Source organism: Oncorhynchus tshawytscha, linkage group LG03, assembly GCF_018296145.1.
Source record: "Oncorhynchus tshawytscha isolate Ot180627B linkage group LG03, Otsh_v2.0, whole genome shotgun sequence".
NCBI lineage: Eukaryota > Metazoa > Chordata > Actinopteri > Salmoniformes > Salmonidae > Oncorhynchus > Oncorhynchus tshawytscha.
The window spans coordinates 75557143-75580258 of NC_056431.1; the positions used below are offsets into that span (position 1 = coordinate 75557143).

Consider the following 23116-nt stretch of genomic DNA (forward strand, 5'->3'; position numbering starts at 1 on the left):
GCTCAGCGTTCAATGCCATTGTCCCCTTCAAGTTCATCACCAAGCTCGGGACGCTGGGACTAAACATCTCCCTCTGCAACTGGATCCTGGACTTCCTGACGTGCCGCCCCCAGGTGGTGAAGGTAGGTAACAACACATCCGCCACACTGACCCTCAAAACGAGGGACTCTCAGGGGTGCGTGCTTAGTCTCCTCCTGTACTCCCTGATCACCCACCACTTTGTGGCCAAGCACGACTCCAACACCATTAAGTTTGCTGACAACACAACAGCGATGAGACAGTCTACAGGGAGGAGGTCAGAGACCTGGCTGTTTGGTGCCAGGAAAACAACCTCCGCCTCAACGCCAGGAAGTCAAAGGAGCTGATCGTAGACTACAGGTAACAGAGGGGCAAGCACATCCCCATCCACATCGATGGGGCTGCAGTGGAGCAGGTCGAGAGCTTCAAGTTCGTCAGTGTCAGCAAGGACTTAACACGGTACTCTCACACCAGCAAGGTCGTGAAGAAGGCGAGGTAGCGCCTTTTCCCTCTCAGGAGGTTGAAAAGACTTGCCATGGCTCCTCAGATCCTCAAAAATTTCTTAAAGCTGCAATGTTGAAAGCCTCTTGACTGGGAACATCACCGATTGATATGGAAACTGCATTGCCCTTGACTAAAAGGCGCTACAGAGTAGAATGCGGATGGCCCAGTACTCACTGGAGCAGAGGTCCCTGCCATCCAGGATCTCTATATCAGGTGGCTTCAAAAGAAGGACTGGAAAATTCTCAAAGACCCTAGCCACCCAACTCACAGACTGCTCATTCTGCTACCACACGGAAAGTGTGGAGCGCCAAGTCTAGGTCCAAAAGGCTCCATAACAGCTTCTACCCCCAAGCCATAAGACTGCTGAACAGTTAATTAAATGGTTACCTGGTAGAGCCCTGCACGGGAATGAATTTTAAGCATGAGCCCTACCCTGCCTGTATCCTAGTTATTGATGAGACAGCAGGCCATACCGTATCCTAGTTATTGATGAGACAGCAGGCCATACCGTATCCTAGTTATTGATGAGACAGCAGGCCCTGCCCATCCGTAGTTATTGATGAGACAGCAGGCCCTGCCCATCCCTAGTTATTGATGAGACAGCAGGCCCTGCCCATCCCTAGTTATTGATGAGACAGCAGGCCCTGCCCATATCCTAGTTATTGATGAGACAACAGGCCCTGCCCATCCCTAGTTATTGATGAGACAACAGGCCCTGCCCATCCCTAGTTATTGAGACAGCAGGCCCTGCCGTCCCTAGCCCGATGTATAATGTCGGGGTCCGTCGGGCTCAGGTTGGTTAACAGAGCTCTACTACGCGGACTACCACGTTGACAGTTTTTGCACCTACTTTCAGACTCTATGCACGCGCTGACTCCTACGCACGCGCTGACTCCTACGCACGCGCTGACTCCTACGCACGCGCTGACTCCTACGCACGCGCTGACTCCTACGCACGCGCTGACTCCTACGCACGCGCTGACTCCCTACGCACGCGCTGACTCCTACGCACGCGCTGACTCCTACGCACGCGCTGACTCCTACGCACGCGCTGACTCCTACGCACGCGCTGACTCCTACGCACGCGCTGACTCCTACGCACGCGCTGACTCCTACGCACGCGCTGACCTCTACGCACGCGCTGACTCTACGCACGCGCTGACTCTACGCACGCGCTGACTCTACGCACGCGCTGACTCTACGCACACGCTGACTCTACGCACATGCTGACTTCTAGTCAAACACATACCCACGCACACTTCAATTATCTGACTGCAACTACCTTGTACCCCTGCACACACACACACACACACACACACACACACACACACAAACTGACGCAACACACACACACACACACACACCACACACACAAACATGCAAATTGACGCAAACACACACACACACACACACACATACAAATTGACGCAACACACACACACACACACACACATACAAATTGACGCAACACACACACACACAAACATGCAAATTGACGCAACACACACACACACACACACACACCACACACACAAACATGCAAATTGACGCAACACACACACACACACACACAAATTGACGCAACACACACACACACACATACAAATTGACGCAACACACACACACACATACAAATTGACGCAACACACACACACACACACACATACATATTGACGCAACACACACACACATACACGTTCACACTCTCCACATACAATGCTGCTATTCTGTTTATTATCTATCCTGATTGCCAAGTCACTTTTACCCCTACCGCCATGTATATATTACCTCAACCACCTCGTACCTCTGCACATTGCCTGGGTACCAGTACTCGTTGGATAAAGCCTCGTTATTGTTATTCCTCGTTTACAGTTTTCTATTTTTATTTGCATGTTCTTACTTTTGACCTCTGCATTATTGGGAAAGGGCTCGTCAGTAAGCATTTCACGATAAGGTCAACACCCCTGTTGTATTCGCTGCTCGTGACAAATAACGCCGTATTTGATCTGACAGTCTAGAATCCTGAGATTGACTCTGAAAGGTCAGAGAAGGGACTATAGTAAACTCTGTCTGATATTCTGTCTGATATTTGGTCTGATATTAGGGTACAAGGATTTTGTAAGTCATGTTTGCCATTCTTAACACTACATAAAACAATGCATTTGTCACAGTTTACTTCCACTAACCTTTAACTGCTGACATAACCACTCATAACAATGTATGTTTGGTTTTTTGTTGTGTGTGATTTGTGCAGCTCTTAAATATAGGTCATTGTACTACAGAGGTTATCTGGATAGTCAGATCCGTAGAGGATACAGTTGAAGTCGGAAGTTTACATACACTTGGGTTGGAGTCATTAAAACTCGTTTTCAACCACTCCACAAATTTCTGGTTAAACTATTTAAACGAAATGCTTCCAAATACTAATTAAACTTCTGACCCACTGGAAATAGGATGAAATAAATAAAAGCTGAAATACATTATTCTCTCTACTATTATTCTGACATTTCACATTCTTAAAATAAAGTGGTACCCCTGTGACTGGACTGAGCTGTACCACTGTGACTGGAGTGAGCTGTACCACTGTGACTGGACTGAGCTGTACCACTGTGACTAAACTGAGTTGTACCACTGTGACTGAGCTGAGCTGTACCACTGTGACTGAGCTGAGCTGTACCACTGTGACTGAGCTGAGCTGTACCACTGTGACTGAGCTGAGCTGTACCACTGTGACTGAGCTGAGCTGTACCACTGTGACTGAGCTGAGCTGTACCACTATGACTGAGCTGAGCTGTACCACTATGACTGGGCTGAGCTGTACCACTATGACTGGGCTGAGATGTACCACTATGACTGGGCTGAGATGTACCACTGTGACTGAACTGAGCTGTACCACTGTGACTGAGCTGAGCTGTACCAGTGTGACTGGACTGAGCTGTACCAGTGTGACTGGACTGAGCTGTACCAGTGTGACTGGACTGAGCTGTACCAGTGTGACTGGACTGAGCTGTACCAGTGTGACTGGACTGAGCTGTACCACTGTGACTGGACTGAGCTGTACCACTGTGACTGAGCTGAGCTGTACCACTGTGACTGAGCTGTACCACTATGACTGGGCTGAGATGTACCACTATGACTGGGCTGAGATGTACCACTGTGACTGAACTGAGCTGTACCACTGTGACTGAGCTGAGCTGTACCAGTGTGACTGGACTGAGCTGTACCAGTGTGACTGGACTGAGCTGTACCAGTGTGACTGGACTGAGCTGTACCAGTGTGACTGGACTGAGCTGTACCACTGTGACTGGACTGAGCTGTACCACTGTGACTGAGCTGAGCTGTACCACTGTGACTGAGCTGTACCACTATGACTGGGCTGAGCTGTACCACTATGACTGGGCTGAGATGTACCACTGTGACTGAACTGAACCACTGTGACTGAGCTGAGCTGTACCACTATGACTGGACTGAGCTGTACCCCTGTGACTGAGCTGAGCTGTGAGCTGTACCCCTGTGACTGAGCTGAGCTGTGAGCTGTACCCCTGTGACTGGACTGATCTGTGAGCTGTACCCCTGACTGAGCTGAGCTGTGAGCTGTACCCCTGTGACTGAGCTGATCTGTGAGCTGTACCCCTGTGACTGGACTGATCTGTGAGCTGTACCCCGGTGACTGGACTGATCTGTGAGCTGTACCCCTGTGACTGAGCTGAGCTGTGAGATGTACCCCTGTGACTGGACTGATCTGTGAGATGTACCCCTGACTGAGCTGAGCTGTGAGCTGTACCCCTGACTGAGCTGAGCTGTGAGCTGTACCCCTGTGACTGAGCTGAGCTGTACCACTTCGACTGAGCTGAGCTGTACCACTGTGACTATTAAGTACAGGCAAAGTACATGTCCCTCTAATGCTTAGTGGAGGGCAGAGTTCAATGAAACCATGCAACATTATGTTACACGGCTTGTCACTGTCTTAATGGTCTATGGTCTATGGTCGATAGCCTCTGTGAGTGCATATTGGACATCCATTTAGTTAAGCTGCACGGAGTCTCACCTCACCTCGGCAGCAGACAGGCCAACCTGAATCAACCGGGCAGAAAACGACCTTTGTGGAACTCATATCCCGTTCAGGATTAACAAACCGGACAGAGTTGTTCGCTCCGCACTCTGGAAACACATTGTCATTTTTGTCCATTTAGAGAAAATTACTCCTGACTGAGAGGGGTTCTTATCACAGGGCCAGGAGCTGAATGGCAAATATGTTTCTATTAGGCAAGATACTGTAAGGATGTGCATCCCAAATGGAACCCTATTCCCTATATAGTGCACTACTTTAGACCAGAGCCCTATGGAACCCTATTCCCTATATAGTGCGCTACTTTAGACCAGAGCCCTATGGAACCCTATTCCCTATATAGTGCACTACTTTAGACCAGAGCCCTATGGAACCCTATTCCCTATATAGTGCACTCTCTTTGCTTAAAGTGACTAGTGATACATTTATTACATCTGATTTTTTTATTAAAGTTACTAGAGAGTTGAGTCAGTATGTTGGCAGCAGCCACTCAATGTTAGTGGTGGCTGTTTATCAGTCTGATGACCTTGAGATAGAAGCTGTTTTTCAGTCTCTCGGTCCCCGCTTTGATGCACCTGTATTGACCTCGCCTTCTGGATGATAGCGGGGTGAACAGGCAGTGGCTCGGGTGGCTGTTGTCCTTGATGATCTTTTTGGCCTTCCTGGGACATTGGGTGGTGTAGGTGTCTTGGAGGGCAGGTAGTTTGCCCCGGGGATGCGTTGTGCAGACCCTCACCACCCTCTGGAGAGCCTTACGGTTGTGGGCGGAGCAGTTGTCAATCCAGTCTGTGATACAGCCCGACAGGATGCTCTCAATTGTGCATCTGTAGAAGTTTGTGAGTGCTTTGGGTGACAAGCTAAATTTCTTCAGCCTCCTGAGGTTGAAGAGGCGATGTTGTGCCTTCTTCACCATGCTGTCTGTATGGGTGGACCATGATATGTCCGTGGAACTTGAAGGAACTTAAACCTCTCCAACCTCTCCACTACTGTCCCGTCGATGTGGATAGGGGATTGCTTCCTCTGCTGTTTCCTGAAGTCCATGATCATCTCCTTTGTTTTGTTGATGTTGTGTGAGAGGTTATTTTCCTGAAACCACACTCCGAGGGCCCTCACCTCCTCCCTGTAGGCCGTCTTTTCGTTGTTGTTAATGAAGCCTACCACTATAGTGTGGTCTGCCAACTTGATAATTGAGTTGGATGCGTGCATGGCCACGCAGTCGTGGGTGAACAGGGAGTACAAGAGAGGGCTGAGAACGCACCCTTGTGAGGCCCCAGTGTTGAGGGTCAGCGGGATGGAGATGTTATTTCCTACCCTCACCACCTGGGAGCAGCCCGTCAGGAAGTCCAGGACCCAGTTGCACACGGCGGGGTCAAGACCCAGGTTCTCGAGTTTAATGACGAGTTTGGAGGGTACTATGGTGTTAAATGCCGAGCTGTAGTCGATGAACAGCATTCTCACATAGGTATTCCTCTTGTCCAGATGGGTTAGGGCAGTGTGGTTGAGATTGCATCGTCTGTGGACCTATTTGGGCGGTAAGCAAATTGGAGTGGGTCTAGGGTGTCATGTAGGGTGGAGGTGATATGGTCCTTGACTAGTCTCTCAAAGCACTTCATGATGACGGAGGTGAATGCTACGGCACATAGTCGTTTAGCTCAGTTACCTTAACTTTCTTGGGAACAGGAACAATGGAGGCACTCTTGAAGCATGTGGGAACAGCAGACTGGGATAGTGATGTAGGGCATAGGGTGCCAGTTGGGATACAGTCACAGAAAAGGTCATGTAGCTAATTTGGCGAAGTGGAACATACAGTAAGTCTCTATAGCTGTTCTGACTGTGAACAAAGATTGACGGTATGATTGTACATGATGACTGCATGTTGATACCCATCCAGACAGCGTTTCGCAGTGGAGAGGTAAACGTTTTGGCTGAACAAGAAACAGAGAAAAGTGGATGTCACCACTTGACAGTTTGTCAAATGATGTTGATGATGATAGAGGTGTTCCTCTATTTAATATTATTTCTGACTGGTTGCCTGGAGACACATTTGAGCACAGCAATGAAACATACCTACGCTCTGTAACAAGGGACACACATACGACAATCACAAGCCCCTAGAGGGAGTTAGACAGGTGAGGTGGAAGACAGTCAGGTGAAACACCTAGAGGGAGTTAGACAGGTGAGGTGAAACACCTAGAGGGAGTTAGACAGGTGAGGTGGAGGACAGTCAGGTGAAACACCTAGAGGGAGTTAGACAGGTGAGGTGGAGGACAGTCAGGTGAAACACCTAGAGGGAGTTAGACAGGTGAGGTGGAGGACAGTCAGGTGAAACACCTAGAGGGAGTTAGACAGGTGAGGTGGAAGACAGTCAGGTGAAACACCTAGAGGGAGTTAGACAACAGTCAGGTGACACACCAACTGGCCAAAAACTCACATTACATAGACAGTACCCACAGAGAGTAGATACATGCAGTACGATGATACACATTACATTTTTAACCAGGCAAGTCAGTTAAAACTTCTTGGTGACAGGGGCAGTATTTTCACGTCCGGATGAAATGCATGCCCACATTCAACTGTCTGCTACTCACCACCAGAAGATAAGATATGCATATCATTAGTAGATTTGGATAGAAACCACTCTGAAGTTTCTAAAACTGTTTGAATCATGTCTGTGAGTATAACAGAACTTATTTAGCAGGCGAAACCCCGAGGGCAAACCATTCAGATTTCTTTTGTTTTTTGAGGTCACTCTCTTTTCAATGGGTTTTCAGTGGGAATCCAGATTTCTAAGGGACCTTCTTGCAGTTCCTATTGCTTCCACTGGACCTCAACAGTCGTTAGAAATTGGTTGAGGTTATTCCTTTGTGTAATGAAGAAGTACGGCCATCTTGAACGAGGGTAACTTGAAGTGTACTGTTAGATAGAGGTGCGTGACCAGAAAGCTAGCTACAGTTTGATTTCTTCCTGTATTGAACACAGATCATCCCGTCTTCAATTTTATTGATTATTTACGTAAAAAAATACCTGAAGTTGTATTACAAAAGTAGTTTGAAATGTTTTGGCAAAGTTATCAGGTAACTTTTGAGATATTTTGTCGTCACGTTGAGCAAGTTGGAACCGGTGTTTTTCTGGATCAAACGCACCAAATATGGACATTTTGGATATATCTCGACAGAATTAATTGAACAAAAGGACCATTTGTGATGTTTATGGGACATATTGGCATGCCAACAAAAGAAGCTTGTCAAAAATAAGGCATGAATTATATTGTAGGGTTGAAATATGGTTTCTCTCTTTGTTTACAGAGGTGCTATCCTCAGATAATAGCGTTTGCTTTCGCCAAAAAGCCTTTTCGAAATCTGACATGTTGGCTAGATTCACAACAAGTGTAGCTTTAATTTGCTATATTGCATGGCGCTATCCATCGTCCCTGGCTTTTGGCGCTAGCGTCCCACATATCCCAGAGAGGCTAAGAAGAAATTCTTATTTCAATGACATCCTAATGGGGAACAGTGGGTTAACTGGTCTAGGAACAGTGGGTTAACCGTCTTGGTCAGGGACAGAACAGTGTTTTACCTTGTCAGCTCAGGGAATCGATCCAGCCACCTTTCATTTACTGGCCCAATGCTCTAACCACTAGGCTACCTGCCGCCCCTCCTTGCTCTAACTAGGCTACCTACCGCCCCTACATGCTCTAACCACTAGGCTACCTGCCGCCCCTACATCCGCCCCAGTCAGTGGCGGATGTAGGCATAGGCGACATGGGCAGCTGTCCAGGGCGGCATCTTGCCGGGGGCGGCACAGGGTACCCGCACCAAAAATAATTGTAATGGTGACATTTGCGATCGGTTTTCTGTCGCTCATTTGCATGTCACGTCAATGATATCATGTCACCGTGTGGGACTGTGGGTCAATTAACCTTGTCGGAGTGGGCGCCACGATTTTAGTTTGTGAGCTAAGCAGAATAATGCCTGGGAAGTTCTCCCACTCAGAAGTACGAGATGTGGAGGGGGGCGAGGGTAGGTTGACCTCAGGTCTCTCCACTGGAGGCCCTAGGCTAGGTAAATCTATCAAATAGCGCGCCTCTAACTTTGTACAGTATTAATGCAAAAAATCATTAAGAATAATATAAAACCAGTCTGCACAGCACCAAGGTGAATTGGTTTAGTCTTGACTCTTGGTTGACAGTGTTGGGGGATGGGTAATGTATTGATGCTCGAATGCAACATCAACACAAATGTGTTTATTTGTCTTTGTTACTTCAATTTGATATTTAGGAGTCTTATTTTTGTATATGATTTTATATTTATTTAAAAACAAAAAAATTCTGATTATTTATTTGTGTTGTTCCAAATGTGTGAATTTTTTTTTTTTTTTTTACAGTTAATGCAGAATGGTGACAAGATACACTAACTCAGGGACAATATGGCTGGTGTAGTAACACATGGTGTAAGTCCTGTTAGTCCTGTTGGACCTGCTGTCCTGTTGGACCTGTTGGTCCTGTTGGTTCACTTAGACCTGTTGGTCCTGTTGGACCTGCTGGACCTGTTGGTTCTCTTAGACCTGTTGGACCTGCTGTCCTGTTGGACCTGTTGGTTCTGTTGGTCCTGTTGGTTCTCTTAGACCTGTTGGTTATCTTAGACCTGTTAGTCCTGTTAGTCCTGTTGGTGCTGTTGGACCTGTTAGTCTGTTATGTTAGGTTAGTCCTGTTGGTTATCTTAGACCTGTTAGTCCTGTTAGTCCTGTTGGTGCTGTTGGACCTGTTAGTCTGTTATGTTAGTCCTGTTGGTTATCTTAGACCTGTTGGTCCTGTTGGACCTGTTAGTCCTGTTAGTTAGTTATGTTAGTCCTGTTGGTGCTGTTAGTCCTGTTGGTCCTGTTAGTTCTGTTAGTTAGTTATGTCAGTCCTGTTGGTTATCTTAGACCTGTTGGTCCTGTTGGACCTGTTAGTCCTGTTAGTTAGTTATGTTAGTCCTGTTGGTTCTCTTAGACCTGTTGGTTCTCTTAGACCTGTTGGTTCTCTTAGACCTGTTAGTCCTGTTGGTTCTCTTAGACCTGTTGGTTCTCTTAGACCTGTTAGTCCTGTTGGTTCTCTTAGACCTGTTGGTTCTCTTAGACCTGTTGGTTCTCTTAGACCTGTTGGTTCTCTTAGACCTGTTAGTCCTGTTGGTCCTGTTAGTTCTGTTAGTTAGTTATGTCAGTCCTGTTGGTTATCTTAGACCTGTTGGTCCTGTTGGACCTGTTAGTCCTGTTAGTTAGTTATGTTAGTCCTGTTGGTTCTCTTAGACCTGTTGGTTCTCTTAGACCTGTTGGTTCTCTTAGACCTGTTAGTCCTGTTGGTTCTCTTAGACCTGTTGGTTCTCTTAGACCTGTTAGTCCTGTTGGTTCTCTTAGACCTGTTGGTTCTCTTAGACCTGTTGGTTCTCTTAGACCTGTTGGTTCTCTTAGACCTGTTAGTCCTGTTGGTTCTCTTAGACCTGTTGGTTCTCTTAGACCTGTTAGTCCTGTTGGTTCTCTTAGACCTGTTGGTTCTCTTAGACCTGTTGGTTCTCTTAGACCTGTTGGTTCTCTTAGACCTGTTGGTTCTCTTAGACCTGTTGGTTCTCTTAGACCTGTTAGTCCTGTTGGTTCTCTTAGACCTGTTGGTTCTCTTAGACCTGTTGGTTCTCTTAGACCTGTTAGTCCTGTTGGTTCTCTTAGACCTGTTGGTTCTCTTAGACCGGTTGGTTCTCTTAGACCGGTTGGTTCTCTTAGTCCTGTTGGTTCTCTTAGACCTGTTGGTTCTCTTAGACCTGTTGGTTCTCTTAGACCTGTTGGTTCTCTTAGACCTGTTGGTCCTGTTGGTTCTCTTAGACCTGTTGGTTCTCTTAGACCTGTTGGTTCTCTTAGACCTGTTAGTCCTGTTGGTTCTCTTAGACCTGTTGGTTCTCTTAGACCTGTTGGTTCTCTTAGACCTGTTGGTTCTCTTAGACCTGTTAGTCCTGTTGGTTCTCTTAGACCTGTTGGTTCTCTTAGACCTGTTAGTCCTGTTGGTTCTCTTAGACCTGTTAGTCCTGTTGGTCCTGTTAGTTCTGTTAGTTAGTTATGTTAGTCCTGTTAGTCCTGTTAGTTAGTCCTGTTAGTCCTGTTAGTTAGTTCTGTTAGTCCTGTTAGTTAGTCTTGTTAGACAGTCCTGTTGATCCTGTTGGTCCTGGTATCCTGTTGGTCCTGAGCGATTAGTGCTTATTGAGGTCAGTTCGGTTTCGGTTAGATTATTAAAAGATAATCACAGTTTTCAATTTTAGGTTTAGATTTTTTGGGTTGAATGCTGTAACACAGAATAAGTCCCATGACGGCAGTGACATCCCACTAATGCTTATCACTTATTAAACATACTTGATTTACATTACTTTACTTTAATAAAATATTTTATTTGTGTATATTACATTTATTTTATTTGATGACTTTATTATTTGATTCCAAGTCCTCATCTCATCTCTATAGAGCTGTTGCCTACGCTGTCTGACAAAATCACCTTTTTAGTAGTTCTTCAAAGTAAATAAGGCACACTTTTATTTCTGCTGAATACCAACTGTCAATCATTTAGATCACGTATTTTCAGGTAGTGATACTTGGGAAGCAACAGCCGCTCTCTATATCACGTCAGAATCACAATCACATATTTTTTCTGTCTCTTCTGTAGCAGGAGTAAAAGAAACAGACAGGATAAGTAGATGCGCCATGGATTGTGGTCATTGTAGTTAATTACCACACTTTATGTGCTAAACTTTGTAGACTATTGGCCTGTTGGAAACTACAACTCCCAAAAATACAAATCACACAGTTCAGGCAGTTCAACTGTGCATTATGCGAATTGAGCTCACAGGGAAAATAAATAAATGGTATTCAAGTAATTGAGCCGTTGTCGGTCCACGACAATCTAATTAGCCTAATAAAAATCCTGAGCGTTTGAGCTAGAGATATAAGTTTTCTGCGTTCGATGCGCCTCAATCCACTGCATCCCCGATGGGGCACATCTGCAGTGAAAGGTGAAACAGCTAGAGTGGTGTTTGTCAAACCTGGAGACAGGGCAGCAACTTTCACTGGGGACGGGGGTGGGTCATGTCCCCACCATATTCTGAAATTGCATGCTTTCCCCCCCCAGTTTTAGCACCCCACCAACTCTCACCCCACAAACCCCCACCCTAACAACCCACCAACCACCACCAACCCACACCGCATCAACCCCCAACAACCTCCACCACACAAACCCCCACCCCACCAAGCCATCAACCCCCACCAACTCCCACCACACCAACCCCTACCAACCCACAAACCCCCACCAAGCACCACCCCATCTGACTGGTAGACATGCACTTAAGATGGTAGGATGAGGAGGGTAGGAGGAGGGTTTAGGTCAAGGGTGAAGGAGACAAGCACCACCTCACCAACCCCCTACCTGTTGATGACTGGTAGACATGCACTTAAGATGGGAGGATGAGGAGGGTTGGAGGAGGGTTTAGGTCAAGGGGAAGGAGACAAGCACACACCTTCCGTGAGGGAGCAAACTGGCAAAGAGATCTCCATGCAAGCGGCAGACTGGGCCTTGCGGAAGGGTGGTCGGCCGGGCCCTCTCCGGGGGAGCCGCGGGCCCTCAGGAGCCCCTGGAATGCGAGACTTCCCCAAGGAGCATGGCTGGGAGGTGGGGCTAGTGCAATGTCCATTGACATGATCTGCAACAAAGACAAAGCATTACTGCAAGAAGACAAAACAGAGAGATGAGAAAAGTCTACGATAAGGAAAGGATGAGAGAAAGAGTTGGTGAGTTAGAGTTAAAAAAAGTTTGTGATTTATAGTTATAGAGATAGAGTTAGTGAATTATAGTTAACCCCCTAGAGTCAATGTCCACGGCCCCGCGAAAATGAAATCAGCATTTTAAAAAATCCCCATCAAAATCCAACACTTTAAGCTAGAGATATCTGTTTGTTCTGCATGGGCAACGTCTCAATTAAACCGATGTCACCCTTTCGTATTTGAGGTGAAAGTTGGCATAGCTAGAGCGATGTTTGTCAGACCATGAGACATCCCGAAAAATCTGTCTTCTCACGAAAACGTCTCTGTAGTGTCTGAATGGTTTGGCACACAAACTACTAGAACCCCTCTGTGGAAAGGCGAGTCTCTCATGAACATGAACATGTCAGATGTTCAGTAGAAAGTTCCTTTTGATATTTTGAGAGACAATCTGTTTGTCCAGATAGAATGTGTTTCTATTGGCTAATAGCAGTAAGGCCAAATTCAATGTTTCATCAAATATGTTTTATATATACTGTATATATGTATATATTATACCTTAAAGGTTCTCAAAACTCAAAAATCTAATAGCTAAATGATCCTTGACATTACTTGTTTTGTTGTTCTAACTTTTATCCCCATTTTTTTAGTGATTTGGTAGTTACAGTCTTGTCTCATCGCTGCAACTCCCCTACGGACTCTGGGGAGGCGAAGGTCGAGAGTCCTGCGTCCTCTGAAACACGACTCTGCCAAGTTGCACTGCTTTTTGACACACTGCTCAATTAAACCCGGGAAGCCAGGCTCACAATCTGAAGCACTGCGAAGCAAGTGCCTTAGACCGCTGCACCACCCTGAAACCCCTTGATATGACCATCTTAAAACAATTCCATAAGTTAGCTTAGTAGAACCCTCCCTCCTGCTTAGACTCTAGAGGTACATATTCTTTATCCCCTTACACTGTGTATAAGACAGTAGTTTTGGAATTGTTAGTTAGATTACTTGTTGGTTATTACTGCATTGTCGGAACTAGAAGCACAAGCATTTCGCTATACTCGCATTAACATCTGCTAACCATGTGTATGTGACAAATAAAATTTGATTTGATTTGAGGGAGAGAGAAAGTTGGATACAGAAATAGTCTACATAGAAGGAGAAGATTTAGTTAATCTGTGCCAAATAAAATTAAGAAATATTGATGAAAAATAACTAGCTAAGATAAACAAGTGATGTTAGAGAACATTCAGTAGGATCCGGCATTGAACAGGATCAGAGTCTTTCATCCTCTCTATCTTTGTCCTTTGATGTGGCATTGAGAGCGTTTCACACTATCTGAACCAAACTTTAGCTTACATTTGAGAATTAAAGTTGGGTTATCAATGACCAGCAAGGTGTTCAGCAGACCAGCATCAGGAGTGGTGCAGAACTTCAAATATTAAAGAAATCATACACCTTCGGGTGGATTCCAGAGTGAATCAATATTCTACTACAGTTGGTTGATACTGTAGAGGAATACTGTGGAGAGGAATACATTAATACTGTGGAGAGGAATACATGAATACTGTGGAGAGGAATACATTAATACTGTGGAGAGGAATACATGAATACTGTGGAGAGGAATACATGAATACTGTGGAGAGGAATACTGGGGAGAGGAATATTGTGGAGAGGAATACAGGAATACTGTGGAGAGGAATACTGTGGAGAGGAATACAGGAATACTGTGGAGAGGAATACAGGAATACTGTGGAGAGGAATACTGTGGAGAGGAATACATTAATACTGTGGAGAGGAATACAAGAATACTGTGGAGAGGAATACTGTGGAGAGGAATACATTAATACTGTGGAGAGGAATACTGTGGAGAGGAATACATGAATACTGTGGAGAGGAATACAAGAATACTGTGGAGAGGAATACTGTGGAGAGGAATACATTAATACTGTGGAGAGGAATACTGTGGAGAGGAATACATTAATACTGTGGAGAGGAATACAAGAATACTGTGGAGAGGAATACTGTGGAGAGGAATACATTAATACTGTGGAGAAAAATACATTAATACTGTGGAGAAAAATACATTAATACTGTGGAGAGGAATACTGTGGAGAGGAATACTGTGGAGAAGAATACAAGAATACTGTGGAAGAATACTGTGGAGAGGAATACATTAATACTGTGGAGAGGAATACATGAATACTGTGGAGAAAAATACATGAATACTGTGGAGAGGAATACATGAATACTGTGGAGAGGAATACATTAATACTGTGGAGAAGAATACATGAATACTGTGGAGAAGAATACTGTTGAGAGGAATACATTAATACTGTGGAGAGGAATACATTAATACTGTGGAGAGGAATACTCTGGAGAAGAATACTGTGGAGAGGAATACATTAATACTGTGGAGAGGAATACTCTGGAGAAGAATACTGTGGAGAGGAATACATTAATACTGTGGAGAGGAATACATGAATACTGTGGAGAGGAATACATGAATACTGTGGAGAGGAATACATGAATACTGTGGAGAGGAATACATTAATACTGTGGAGAGGAATACTCTGGAGAAGAATACTGTGTAGAGGAATACATTAATACTGTGTAGAGGAATACATGAATACTGTGGAGAGGAATACATGAATACTGTGGAGAGGAATACATGAATACTGTGGAGAGGAATACATGAATACTGTGGAGAGGAATACATGAATACTGTGGAGAGGAATACATTAATACTGTGGAGAGGAATACATTAATACTGTGGAGAGGAATACATTAATACTGTGGAGAGGAATACATTAATACTGTTGAGAGGAATACATTAATACTGTGGAGAGGAATACATTAATACTGTGGAGAGGAATACATTAATACTGTTGAGAGGAATACATTAATACTGTGGAGAGGAATACATTAATACTGTGGAGAGGAATACTCTGGAGAAGAATACTGTGGAGAGGAATACATTAATACTGTGGAGAGGAATACAAGAATACTGTGGAGAGGAATACTGTGGAGAGGAATACATGAATACTGTGGAGAGGAATACTGTGGAGAGGAATACATGAATACTGTGGAGAGGAATACATTAATACTGTGGAGAGGAATACATGAATACTGTGGAGAGGAATACTGTGGAGAGGAATACTGTGGAGAAGAATACAAGAATACTGTGGAAGAATACTCTGGAGAAGAATACTGTGGAGAGGAATACATTAATACTGTGGAGAGGAATACATTGGAGAAGAATACTGTGGAGAGGAATACATTAATACTGTGGAGAAAATACATGAATACTGTGGAGAGGAATACATGAATACTGTGGAGAGGAATACATGAATACTGTGGAGAGGAATACATTAATACTGTGGAGAGGAATACTCTGGAGAAGAATACTGTGGAGAGGAATACATTAATACTGTGGAGAGGAATACAAGAATACTGTGGAGAGGAATACTGTGGAGAGGAATACATGAATACTGTGGAGAGGAATACTGTGGAGAGGAATACATGAATACTGTGGAGAGGAATACATTAATACTGTGGAGAGGAATACATGAATACTGTGGAGAGGAATACTGTGGAGAGGAATACTGTGGAGAAGAATACAAGAATACTGTGGAGAGGAATACTGTGGAGAGGAATACATTAATACTGTGGAGAGGAATACATTAATACTGTGGAGAGGAATACATGAATACTGTGGAGAAAAATACATTAATACTGTGGAGAGGAATACATTAATACTGTGGAGAGGAATACATGAATACTGTGGAGAGGAATACATTAATACTGTGGAGAAGAATACATTAATACTGTGGAGAAGAATACTGTGGAGAGGAATACATGAATACTGTGGAGAGGAATACTGTGGAGAGGAATACATTAATACTGTGGAGAGGAATACAAGAATACTGTGGAGAGGAATACATTAATACTGTGGAGAGGAATACTCTGGAGAAGAATACTGTGGAGAGGAATACATTAATACTGTGGAGAGGAATACTCTGGAGAAGAATACTGTGGAGAGGAATACATGAATACTGTGGAGAGGATTACATGAATACTGTGGAGAGGAATACTGTGGAGAGGAATACTGTGGAGAAGAATACATTAATACTGTGGAGAGGAATACATTAATACTGTGGAGAGGAATACATTAATACTGTGGAGAGGAATACATTAATACTGTGGAGAAGGAATACTGTGGAGAAGAATACTGTGGAGAGGAATACATTAATACTGTGGAGAGGAATACATGAATACTGTGGAGAGGAATACATGAATACTGTGGAGAGGAATACATGAATACTGTGGAGAGAAATACATGAATACTGTGGAGAGGAATACATGAATACTGTGGAGAGGAATACATTAATACTGTGGAGAGGAATACATGAATACTGTGGAGAGGCATACATTAATACTGTGGAGAGGAATACTGTGGAGAGGAATACTGTGGAGATGAATACTGTGGAGAGGAATATTGGAGAGGAATACTGTGGAGAGGAATACATTAATACTGTGGAGAGGAATACATTAATACTGTGGAGAGGAATACATTAATACTGTGGAGAGGAATACATTAATACTGTGGAGAGGAATACATTAATACTGTGGAGAGGAATACATTAATACTGTTGAGAGGAATACATTAATACTGTGGAGAGGAATACATTAATACTGTGGAGAGGAATACATTAATACTGTTGAGAGGAATACATTAATACTGTGGAGAGGAATACATGAATACTGTGGAGAGGAATACATTGGAGAAGAATACTGTGGAGAGGAATACATTAATACTGTGGAGAGGAATACAGAATACTGTGGAGAGGAATACTGTGGAGAGGAATACTGTGGAGAGGAATACTGTGGAGAGGAATACATGAATACTGTGGAGAGGAATACATGAATACTGTGGAGAGGAATACATGAATACTGTGGAGAGGAATACTGTGGAGAGGAATACTGTGGAGAGGAATACATGAATACTGTGGAGAGGAATACATGAATACTGTGGAGAGGAATACTGTGGAGATGAATACTGTGGAGAGGAATACATGAATACTGTGGAGAGGAATACATGAATACTGTGGAGAGGAATACATTAATACTGTGGAGAGGAATACATGAATACTGTGGAGAGGAATACTGTGGAGAAGAATACATGAATACTGTGGAGAGGAATACATTAATACTATGGAGAGGAATACATGAATACTGTGGAGAGGAATACTGTGGAGAGGAATACATGAATACTGTGGAGAGGAATACTGTGGAGAGGAATACATGAATACTGTTTAGAGGAATACATTAATACTGTGGAGAAGAATACATGAATACTGTGGAGAAAAATACATTAATACTGTGGAGAGGAATACATGAATACTGTGGAGAGGAATACTGTGGGGAGGAATACATGAATACTGTTTAGAGGAATACATTAATACTGTGGAGAGGAATACATTAATACTGTGGAGAGGAATACTGTGGAGAGGAATACTGTGGAGAGGAATACTGTGGAGAGGAATACTGTGGAGAGGAATACATGAATACTGTTTAGAGGAATACATTAATACTGTGGAGAGGAATACATTAATACTGTGGAGAGGAATACATTAATACTGTGTAGGCAAGTTCTAATCCCCGAGCTGACAAGGTACAAATTTGTCATTCTGCTCCTGAACAGCCACTGTTAAATAAGAATTTGTTCTTAAACCGACTTACCTGATGAAGATAATTTTCTCACTGCATTTGTCACGTTCTGACCTTTATTTCCTGTGTTTTGTATTTAGTTAGTATGGTCAGGGCGTGAGTTGGGTGGGCAGTCTATGTTTGATTTTCTATGATTTGGGGTTTTCTATGTTTCGGCCTAGTATGGTTCTCAATCAGAGGCAGGTGTCATTAGTTGTCTCTGATTGAGAATCATACCTAGGTAGCCTGGGTGTCACTGTGTGTTTGTGGGTGATTGTTCCTGTCTCTGTCTTTGCACCAGATAGGACTGTTTGTGGGTGATTGTTCCTGTCTCTGTCTTTGCACCAGATAGGACTGTTTAGGGTTTCACACGTTCCAGGTTTATTGTTTTGTAGTGTTCATGTGTACATTTACATATTAAAAGAACCATGGACACTTACCACGCCGCTTATTGGTCCTCTGATCCGTTTCGCCTCTCCTCTTCGGAAGAAGAGGAGGAAATCCTTGACAGCATTAATGTGAAATTTTATTTTCACTGATTCGGGAATACTGCTTGGATTCCAGCATGACTATTTTCTATTAGCTATCAAGGTTGAGGACAAATAAAACATAAAAGAGGTAGGTTTACTATCATCGGATTCAATCTTAATAGCTACTTAATTGAACTCGGTCTCACTCCTCTATAAATTCCAGAAAAAACCCTAAAACCATTTCAGAGAGAGAGAGAGAGAGAGCGCGCAGAGCAGAGGTCACGATCAGATTATCTCCTGCATTTTTCAGCATTTTCTTTAAAAAAGATAGATTAGGAGTTAGATAAACTTGGATTTTTTTTAATCAGGAACACATACAGGATGCTACCCTCTACAACAACCTTCACTTGAAATCAAAATTCAAAACCTACAACCTGATTTTGGACGGAATTACGGAATCCCCTGGAAGGTTTACAACTACCAAGGATTATTATTCTATACAGTAAACTCTCTGGAAAACAACAGAAACCTGAAAACACCACCCAACCTGGAACTGAGTGAGTAATGTTTAGTCTGAAACTATATTTTATTTCCAAAAGCCAAGAAGTAAAATACACTACATTACTTTATAAGGACTGAATTCTAACATTCTGCCAAGTTTAATATAGCTTCAACTAGCACTGACGTGTCAAGTGTCAAAGCCCATTAGCCCAACAATGGCAGGAGAGTCAAACAGTCTACTGCCAACCAAATGGAGAGGCCTTAGAAGCTGCCTCCCCTGTTCAGATATAATTAAAACACAGTACCCTGTGTATGTAAAGAATGATAAGTACAAAGCTCCTTATGGAAAATCAAGACACTTTTTTGCTGATTATTACAAAAATGGGAACATCAGCAACATCATCTTCCACACAAACCATCCCCTGGCATGACACAGTGCTATATTAGCATACTACCCCTCTGTTAAGAGAGGGGTGTTAACAGGGGTGGAAACTCAGGATACTTGACAACGAGGACTCTCCGGAACAGTAATGGTACAAGTCCGGAACAGTAATGGTACAGGGTAACCCCAAACAGTTTCAACTGGACTTTCAACAAATTAAATAATTAGCCCAGCAGGAGAAGCTCTCCCTTGATAAAGATACCCCGAGCGGGTCAGACCAGACCTCTTCGTTATATAACCCCACAGACGAGCAACCCCCAGAGGAAAGTCAACCTCCCAGCACATTACCACTCCCTCATTGAAATGAAGGACAAATTCACCCAGCTGGAGGTAAGGCAGGTGGAGCTGGAACAGCAGGTGATTACACTCTAGTCAGCACAGACCCAGACAACAGTCCAGCACAACAACACCCCTTAAACCAGACACGGAGATCTGGAGGTGGAGAGAGAGACATATCTGCACTCTGGACAGTGGTGAGACAACTACAACAGGAGAAAGAGCAGGAGCAGGAGAAGAACAGAGCACTAGAGGAGAGGATCAGACAGCTGGTGGAGAGGTTGAGGGGGATGGAAGATGTGACAGAGAACAACCTACTAGAGAGCTGGCCACACCCAAGAGAAGCCAGCAGAACAGTCCACACCAGACCCTGACCATAGAGTCGACATCACAGCAGAACAGGCAAAAGGCTCTCACCGCCTCTGAGCACCTATGCCACTCCTGCCCACCCCACGCACTCCATCCCTGCAAAGAGGGCCTCAACATGGAAGTCACACATACGCCCAGGTAGTGAGCGGGCAAATAGGCCCAACCCCACTCTTACACTAGCCCAAGCCAATGGCATGTACCAGATGCTCAGCAGGCTCTGCTCACATTTACTGGCCTGAGGCCAAACCACAACCAACAACATTGGACACTTTATGGAACACAAAGCCTTCACTATATCATCCTGGAATATCCAAGGCCTGAGGTCATCTGCCTTTGGCCTAAAGAGCAGGAACCCGGACTTCACCAAAGAAATCGGTAATACAGACATTGTCATCCTGCAAGAAACCTGGTATAGAGGAGACAGACCCACTGGTTGGCCTCTAGGTTACAGAGAACTGGTAGTCCCATCCACCAAACTACCAGGTGTGAAACAGGGAAGGGACTCAGGGGGTATGCTAATTTGGTATAGAGCAGACCTAACTCACTCCATGAAATTAATCAAAACAGGAAGATTTTACATTTGGCTAGAAATTCAAAAGGAAATGATCTTAACAGAGAAAAATTGCATTGAGACAGAGAGACGAGCTGGTACCTTGACGACAGTTGATTCTGAAGATACCAATACAAACTTGTGTGATAAGGTAAGACTACAGCTCAAAACAAACAAAAACAGCCTCTGTAACAAAAACTACAACTACTACTATCATTACGTAGACAACTACTAACACCAGTCAACATCACAAATCCTCAAAACTAAATGAAATGGTGTTGTTGATGATACAGGTACAGTAAAACCTGGAATCTCCTCACAGCAGGTGGTCCAGTCCACACTCTGGTCAAAACCAACCCTTTAAACAGAGTTTCTTTTAAAAGATATCGATTCCAGACGTGGGTAACTAACTTTATGTACTTTCTTACTTTACTGTTGCTCTCTCACCTTTCCAAACTTCACATTCTCTCGACCTCTCGTGAAATAGCACGGCGACCAGATTGTGGTGTAAATATTGATCCCAGCTGCTCTCTCATTATAGGAGATAACAGCAGACACATCCAGCCCAGGTAGGTGGCTTCTGCACAGGGAGCTCCGTGACACCCCCAGCACATCTCCTCTCTTCTCCTGGAGTCTCGCCTCCGAATGTATCCTGCTTGCTCAGAGACACTCTCTGGCATTTCAGCTTATTTGCCTCACGACTCACACCAGACTACATAACAGGGCAGGTACTACCATTAGCCGCAGCATCGACTACAACAGAAAGGAGAGCAGAAGCCCAGACAACACAAAGAAACAATAACAATGTAAACAAACAACAAGGTAAGAAAAGGGAGGAAGGAACTGAGGAAGACGAGCGGGCCCAATGACAGGGCTTAACGGGGAAATGTGTCCCGGTGGGGAGCGGTGAGACGGAAGGAGGAGGGAGGAGATCTCTTTATTGACATGGCAGAGAGGGGAGAGAGTTGATGGTAGATGATTAACAGGATCTGGGTTCCATCTCTTCTATCCTACCTCTGATATCCCCCATGTTCTACCTTCCACAGTCCACCTCGTTTTCTCCAGCCATACATGTGTCTCTGTCCCTTTGTAGTATCACAGTGGATCTATATCATTCTCCCTCCCCCTCTCCCTCTCTCTCTCTCCATCTAATAGAGGAGATAGGACCAGATAACAGATAGGACAACCCTGACCTATTCCACATAACTATGCACATTACATCCCACCCCCACGGGCACTTTAGAGAGAATAACCTTGGTCAGATGTGCTTCTTTTATTCTCAGGAGAATTGTAGATAAATGGCTAGGTCTTATACCCTATAGACTGGGGAGATACTGGACAGGGACAACAGGTCTTATACCCTATAGACTGGGGAGATACTAGACAGGGACAACAGGTCTTATACCCCATAGACTGGGGAGATACTGGATGGGGACAACAGGTCTTATAGCCTATAGACTGAGGAGATACTGGACAGGGAAAAGAGGGTTAATACCCTATAGACTGGGGAGATACTGGACAGGTACAACATAGTTAATACCCTATAGACTGGAGAGATACTGGTCAGGGACAACAGGTCTAATATCTTATTGACTGGGGAGATACTGGACATTCAACTCAATTCAAGGGCTTTATTGGCATGGGAAACATATGTTTACATTGGGGAGTTTCTGTCTGTCTGTGAGACAACAGGTCTATCCCCGTCCGTCCGTCCGTCCGGTCATCCCTCCTTTTCCAGTGTAAAAAAGACAAATATCAGACACCTATCCCCAGCTCCTCTCAGCACAGCTAGTTACTTGAGCAGAGAGAAGATGGAGGGAGGGAGAGAAGACGGGAGATACTGGGAGAAACAATATAATCTCTCCCTGTCTCAAATAGACACACACTAGCTGACCGACTAGATCTGACACATCCATCTAGCATCCCGGCAGGACACATATGTTTCTCTCTCTCCCTTTCTCTCTATCCCTCTCTTTCTCTCTCAACCCTTTCCCTCTCTCCCTCTCTCCCTCTCTCTCCCCCTCTATCCCTCTCACCCCTTTCTCTCTCTCCCTCTCTATCCCTCTCTTTCTATCTCACCCCTTTCTCTCTCTCCCTCTCTATCCCTCTCTTTCTCTCACCCCTTTCTCACTCTCCCTCTCTATCCCTCTCTTTCTCTCTCCCTTTCTCTCTCCCTCTCTATCCCTCTCTTTCTCTCTCACCCCTTTCTCTCTCTCCTTCTCTATCCCTCTCTTTCTTTCTCACCCCTTTCTCTCTCTCCTTCTCTATCCCTCTCTTTCTTTCTCACCCCTTTCTCTCTCCCTCTCTCCCTCTCTTTCCCTCTCTTTCTCTCTAAATTGGCCTCTGATAGAGTACACATCTCCTATAATGATACATACATGCATTCAAAGTTGCTATAAAACATGACAAACACACACAACTTCTAATTTTCCTCAACAACCACAGCA

The 23116-nt window shown here is 44.4% G+C and overlaps 1 protein-coding gene across 1 annotated transcript in view; it reads right to left on the reverse strand.

Annotated features, from left to right (window-relative positions):
- LOC112224864 (syntaxin-binding protein 5-like) overlaps positions 1-23116 on the reverse strand; it is a 262601-nt gene that overhangs the window by 20186 nt on the left and 219299 nt on the right. Inside the window, exon 20 of the mRNA XM_042320003.1 lies at positions 12121-12303. Within this exon, the coding sequence (XP_042175937.1) occupies positions 12121-12303 (183 nt within the window). The remainder of the gene's footprint in view (positions 1-12120; positions 12304-23116) is intronic.